The sequence below is a fragment of the Heterodontus francisci genome, chromosome 30 (assembly GCF_036365525.1).
Source record: "Heterodontus francisci isolate sHetFra1 chromosome 30, sHetFra1.hap1, whole genome shotgun sequence".
Taxonomy (NCBI): domain Eukaryota; kingdom Metazoa; phylum Chordata; class Chondrichthyes; order Heterodontiformes; family Heterodontidae; genus Heterodontus; species Heterodontus francisci.
In genome coordinates this window covers 14,029,217-14,036,301 of record NC_090400.1, presented here as the reverse complement: position 1 = coordinate 14,036,301, position 7,085 = coordinate 14,029,217, and the positions used below count along the sequence as shown (strand labels likewise).

At 46.6% G+C, this 7,085-nt stretch overlaps 1 protein-coding gene across 1 annotated transcript in view; it reads left to right on the top strand.

The window, feature by feature from the left end:
* Positions 1-3,206: 3,206 nt before the first annotated feature.
* Positions 3,207-7,085, top strand: part of LOC137346472 (GAS2-like protein 2A) — a 74,460-nt gene continuing 70,581 nt past the window's right edge. The window contains exon 1 of the mRNA XM_068009925.1: positions 3,207-3,843. Within this exon, the coding sequence (XP_067866026.1) occupies positions 3,477-3,843 (367 nt within the window). The 5' untranslated portion in view covers positions 3,207-3,476. The remainder of the gene's footprint in view (positions 3,844-7,085) is intronic.

The following is a 7,085-nucleotide window of genomic DNA, read 5'->3' as shown; positions in this document are numbered from 1 at the left end:
GCCCTACAAACCTCTGCAATCTCTGTGCTTCTCCAATTCTGGCTTCTTGCAGATCCCCAATTCTCATTGCTCCACCAATGGAGGCTATAATTTCAGCTGTCTAGGCCCTAAGGGCTGGAAATCCCTCTGTAAACCTCTCTGCCCCTCTACCTAGAACCCTTCTTAAAACCCATTGCTTTGATCAAGCTTTTGGTCACTTGTCTTAATAGCTCCTTATATGGCTCGGTGTTAAATTTTGTTTGATAACCCTGAGTGCCTTGGGACTTTTTACCACATTATAGGCACTATACAAATGCAAGTTGTTTCTGTTGTTTATGTCATTTATGTCGCCATTACCAGCTGTGGATGCCAGCAATGCACAGGCTTCCCTTGTGACTAGTCTTGCCAGGAACAAGTGACAAGAAATCTATTATATGATGTATGCTCCTCATTTGAATGGCATCCTAATATATCTGCTCATCTGGGTATGGAGTTGATGGTGGGGCCTGAAGGTGGTGGCTTTGAACTTCCCAATGTTTAGTTGGAGGAACTTGAAGTTCATTTGGGACAAGCAATCTGATTGCACAGATGCAGTAGAGGGGTTGTAAGAAGGGTTGAGTGTTGTCAGTCTCCGACCAAACACGGAGAATTACCAGTCATACTGCTCCAGGCATCATGAGAGTGGGGCAGGCTTGATGCACCAGCTGGGCTTTTTCTGCCTTGCTTGTTCTTATGTTGAAAGCAGCTACCCAATGCATTCAACGGGAAAAAAGGAAAAGACTTTCATTTCTGCAGCACCTTTCACAACCTCGGGACATCCCAAAGTGCTCCAGAAGCAATGAAGTATGTTTGAAGCAAAAACACAAAATGCTGGAAATACTCAGCAGGTCAGGTAGCCCATGTGCAGAGAGTAAAACAGAGTTAATGTTTCAGATCGATGACCTTTCATCAGAACTGGAACAAGTTAGAGAGGTCCCAGGTTTTAAGCAAGTACACAGGCAGGGAAAGGGGAGAGGGAGAAAGAATGAAAGGGATGGTCTGTGATAGGGTGAAAGCAGGATAGATTAAATAACACAAGGGATAATGTGCAAGGCAAAAGAGAGTGGTAATGGGACCATAAAAGGAGCAAATGTTGGGTCTATAGAGAAGTGGAAAATGACAAAGGCTGAATCATTGCCAGCACCTGCTGTCCAAATAAATGGGGACAGGGGTTACAATCTGAAATTGGTGAACTTAATGTTGAGTCAAGAAGACTGTAGAGTGCCTAACTGAAAGTTGAGGTGCTGTTCTTCCATCTTGCATTGAGCTTCATTGGAACAGTGTAGGAGGTTAAGGACAGAGGTCTGAGTGAGAATGGGGCAGAGAATTAAGATGACAAGTGACTGGAAGCTCGGGATCATGCTTGCAGAATGAACGGAGGTGTTCTGCAAAGCAATCACTGTGTTTGGTCTCCCCAGTGTAGAGGAGATCGCATTGTGAGCAGTGAATACTGTGTGCTAAACTGAATGAGATACAAGTCAATCACCGTTTCACCCGGAAAGAGTGTTTGGGGCCTCGACAGTGAGGAGAGAGGAGGTGAAATGGCAGGTGCTGCATCTCTTGTGCTTGCATGGGAAACTGCTACAGGATAGGGAGCAGGTGTTGGGGATAATTGCGGAATGGACCGGCGGTTGCAGAGGGAATGGCCCCTTCGGAATGCTGAAAGGGGAGGGGAGAGGAAGATGTGTTTGGTGGTGGCATCACGCTGGAGGTGGCAGAAATGACAGAGGATGATCCATTGAATGTGAAGGCTGGTGGGGTGGAAGGTGAGGACAAGGGGATCCCTGTTGTGGTTCTGCAGGGGAGGGGGAAGGGTGAGAGCAGAAGTGTGGGATATGGAATCGACACGATCGAGGGCCCTGTCAACCACAGTAGAAGGAATCCTTAGTTGAGGAAAGAGGAAGATATATCGAAATCACTAGTATGGAAGGTGGCAAAGAAGTACTTTTGAAGTGTAGTCACTGTTGCAATGTAGGTAGCATGACAGCCAAATTACGCACAGCAAAATGCCACAAACAGCAATATGATACCTGAGGCTTTTAAAGTATGAGTCAGGGGTGTTTAGAAAGCTGAATCCACTAGCAGGACTATTTCAGGCCATTTAATTCTTGCTGAGGGGAACCTAACACACCAACCAATGTGCTGGGCAGGGGGTGGTGGTGGGGGGGAGAGGGGAAGGGACAAGGACTTGCCCTCAGGGACAAAGCATTTGGTGGTGATGAGTTAACTAAAATATCCGGAACATCCCCAGCAGCCAGGCACGGAGAGGTGCTTGAGATTGGGAGGCCTTAAGCTGCCTCAGCCTTTCTCATCAGGATTGGTATTCAGGAATAGAGCATGCCTACCCAACCCCGAACCCGACGACATGTGTCGGGTTCGGTTCGGGTCGGGTCGGGTCGGGTCGGGTTGCTCTTCCGGGTCCAGCATTCGGGCTCGGGTCGGGTTGGACACGGTGACAGCCAAGACGTCAAGGCGGGAAACACTCCGCACTAGTCTGCAGTGAGCGATTCCATCCAAGGCAGAGCACAACCTCTTCAATAAAGTTGATTATATTCCAGTGGTTGGGTCGGGTCGGGTCGGGCGCAGGAAAAAATGAAAGGACTCGGGCCGGTCGGGCTCAGGGTCGGATGTGGTTCTGTCGAGCTTGGGTGGGGTTTCATTTGCAGACCCGAGCTGGCCTTTATTTAGGAACACTGAGCAAAATAGCTAATCAGAGTAATAGAAAATATTTAAATCAAAGATGGGTGACTTTCATTTTCAAGCGCTCACAGCTTTGTAATAAGAGGCCTTGGGATAGAGAAACTGAGCAGACACGGGAGAGACAGAGAAAGTCAGCAGAGATCTGGGGATGGACGGAGAGAGGGGGCAACTAGAAATCCTGATACAGAGAGAAACTGACCAGAGACATGGAGGAAGAGAGTAACTGATCATACAGGGGAGAATGACCATATTGGGGAGAGTAACTGAACAGACAGTGAAAAGAGAAAAACTGAACAGAGAGAGGGGAAGAAAAATGTGAGTAAGAACTGCGGGTGGGAAGAGAGACAGTCATCATAGAGCAGGTAGAAAGAGAGAAAGGGAGCAGGTTTATCAACAGGAAGCGCTGTGTTATTTATAGCCAGCCCGGGCAGGCAGGGGTTAAACTAGAAGGAGGAGGGACGCCTTTCCCGTCGCTAGGGAGAGGGATCGGTAGGAAACACAAGTATGTGACTGTAAACACCGTGTCCAGGAGGGCGTGAGGCCCCTTTAAACACCTCTCCCCGAGCCGGCTAGGGTGGGTAAAGCCACCCCTGCACCCGAGGGTCACACTTTGGACAAGTTTGTGAGTAAAGGAGGCAAGGGAAAGGTCTCCGAGCCACCAAGTGAGGCACCGTTTAATGTGAGTTGGATCAAGGACATTAACATCCTCAGGGCGATTATGCAGTGATTCTGGTGATAAATCGATCAACTGCACAGGCATGGCTAACACTCACAATATCCAATCGGCCACGGCCAAGAGTATCCGGCCCTTTAAATCCAGTGAGGAGTACCTGTTCGCAATGAAGGAGGATCTAGCCGAGTGGCTGAATGAGCTGTATGGGCTGGACATGACTCTGGAGGCTTTCATGGAAGTCCTGGAGACGGGCTGGGTGCTGTGTCAACACGCCAACAATGTGACCAGGGTGGCGCAGGATTTCTCCCGGGATTACCCCGAGCTACTCTCCAAACTGAAGCTGCCTCAGACCGGGGTCACCTACACCACCACTGCCCAGCCTGGCACCTTCCTGGCCCGGGATAACGTGTCCAACTTTATCCAATGGTGCCGAAAGGAACTGGAGATTAAAGGTAGCTGGAGAACACTCACTGCCTTTATATTTTAACTTACTCGTACCTGTTGTTTCTAATCGGAGTTAAATGGCCTGGGTTGGTAGGGGTTCTGTCTGTTTTGTGAAGCTCACTTTCTTCCCAATTCCCTCTCTCCGCTGCCCTACTAACTCGCTGGGGTACAGTTCCATGCCCAAGGTACAAGGAACCACCTGGTGCCTTGACTGATCGCCATTCCTTCGTTGTGAATGTTGATAAGCTATTTGACTCTGGGAGGCACCACAGATAATATGATCCTTTCCCCTGACTCTGTCTCTCCATTTAAGCTGTTCATCTGTAACAACCTCAGGTTCTGATGTAAGGTCATCCATGTGAAACATTGCCCCTACCTTCTTCTCTCCACAGATGTTACCTGACCTGCTGAATGTTTCCATTATTTTTACCGGATATGGAAAAAAACCCAAAAATTGGATTTAAATAGAGTCTTTCTCACCTCAGGACGTCCCAAAGTGTTTTAGAGCCAATGAAGTACTTTTGAAGTCTTGTCGCTGCTGTAATGTGCAAAATGCAGCAGGCAGTTTACGCACAGCAAGCTCCCAGAAACAGCAATGTGATAAATGATCAGATACTCTGTTTTTAGAGGTAGGTTGAGGGATAAATCTTGGCCAGAACACCAGGGAGAACTCCGCTTGCTCTTTGAAATAAATCATTTTCATCCACTTGAGGGGGCAGATGGGGCCTCAGTTTAACGTCCTTTCTGATAGTGCAGCACTTTCTCAGTGTTAGCCTGGTTTAAGCCAGTCCGAGTGCACAGTACAGTATTGCAAAGGTGCATCATAAATTATAAAATAAGAGTTACAAATTAAACAAAAAAAAAAGCAATTGTCCTTTTGGTCAGTTATATTCCTCGCATGATTAATGGAGGCCTGGGATAGATCAAAAGAGAAAGGTAGTGAGCAAATAAAGCAACAATTAGTTCTCTTTGGTTGACCTTTGTCAGTGCTACGTAACTTTCGTTTACCAGTATTTTGCTTTGCAGGAGCAATTATCAAACAAAATTTGACACCGAGCCACATAAGAAAATATTAGGATAGGTGGCCAAAAGCTTGGTCAAAGAAGCAGGTTTTGAGAAGCGTCTTAAAGGAGAGAGAGAGTGGTAGAGAGGCGAGAGGTTTAGGGAGGGAATTGCACAGCTTGGGGCCAAAACAGCTAAAGGCAGGCTGCCAGTGGCAGTGTGATGAAAATTGGGAATGCTCAGAATTAGAGGAGTGCAAGTATCTTAAAGGGTTGTAGGGCTGGAGGAGATTACAGAGATAGGGAGGGGCAAAACTATGGAAGAATTTGCATGGAAGGTTGATAATTTTTCATTGTGTCATTGCCGGACTGGGAGACAATGTAGGTCAGTGAGCATGGATGGTGGATGAACAGGACTTGGTGCGAGTTAGGATACCAGCAGCCTAGTTTTGGATGAGCCGAATTTTACAGAGGGTGCAAGGTGGGAGGCTGGACAGGAGAGCATTGGAATAGTCAAGTCTCGAGGTAACAAAGGCAGGGATGAGAGATTTAGTGGCAGATGAGCTGAGGCAGGGGTGGTGTTGGGCGATGTTACGGAAGTGGAAGTAGGTGATCTTCATGATGGAGAGGATATGGGATCAAAAGCTCTGTTCAGAGTCAGATATGACGCCAGGATTGTGAACGGTCAGATTCAATCTCAGGCAATAGCCAGGGAGAGGGTGGAGTCGGTGATTAGGGAATGGAGATTGTGATGGGAGCAGAGGACAATGGCTTCGGTCTTCCCAATATTTAATTGGAGCAAATTGTTACTGATCCAATACTGGATGCTGGACAAACAGCATGACAAAATAACAAGTTGCATTTATATAGCACCTTTAATGTAGAAAAATGTCCCAAGGTGCGTCACAGGAGCCTTATCGGACAAAATACTATGTCGAGCTAAGGAGTGGCTAAATGCTTGGTCAAAGAGGTGGGTTTTAAGAAGGGCCTTAAAGGAGGAAAGAGAGGTTGAGTGGTTTAAGGAGTGAATTCCAGAGCTTAGAGCCTAGGCTGCTGAAGGCAGGGCCACCAATGGTGGAAAGAATGCACTGGAGGCTACACAAATGGCCAGAATTGGAAGAACAGAGTTCTTGGAGAGTTTTAGGGATGGAGGACATTACAGAGATAAGGAAGGGCAAGGCCATGGAAAGATTTGAACATGAGGATAAGAATTTAAAATTTACCTGTGAGTCAAGCTATTTTGTTGATATCCCAAATTTGGTCTTTTTTGTACCTCTGACTCAGGTGTACAAATAGTTGCTTGGCAGTACAGAACTTGAGTATTACTGAAAGAAGAGACATGTTGTTGAAGCTTTTCATCTGGCACTCATCAGGACAGACATAAGAATGCCAAAATTCAAAGGAAGCAACAATTTATATTGCATGAGAAAAGGGGTACTGATTGGTTGGCAAATTGACTCTGATTGGTCGAGGCATTACCATGTAGAATGCACCAGGAACTGTTCTCCCACATGCTTTTGTTTAATTATACAAACATATGAACATACGAATTAGGAGCAGGAGTGGCCACTCGTCCCCTCAAGCCTGCTCCGCCATGCAACAAGACCATGGCTGATCAGATTGTAACCTCACATTCCCACTTACCCCAGATAACCTTTCACCCCCTTGCTTAGCAAGAATCTAACAATTCAAAAAAGACGGAAAGTCTGGACATGTTCCTTTTGCCTGCAGAGGACAGGTCCCTGCATATGAATATATGTAGCTTCTAGCAAGCGAAAGTAAGCTACACTGCGAGCCTGACTGATAAGCTTATATTGGTTGTATGTCTACCCTAATTCTTAGCATGCTCAGGATTGTTCAGCAAGTGCTGACCAATGGCGGAATCACATCTAACGTTAGACATTGTGTACTGTGTTTTGCAAGTACAGGCTGGTTGAGTATTATCAATACTTCGCCTATTGCAAACAGCCAAAGGAACATGCTGTTTTATATGATCCACCAGTCATTCATGCTGCTACCATGCAGTAGCAACACAAGTGGTATTTTCCACTAACAGGATGATGCCATCAAGCCAAAAAAACTGTCTGACTACCACACAAATGAATAATGCGGTGTGTGAATTCTAGTGCCAGTGCAATGCCAGGTACATAGGCCATACATCCCAATGGCTGGCGGATGGTATCAAACAGCATGTTCCTTTGACTGTTCGCAATAAGCAGAGTACTGACCGTATTCAACCAGCCCATGCT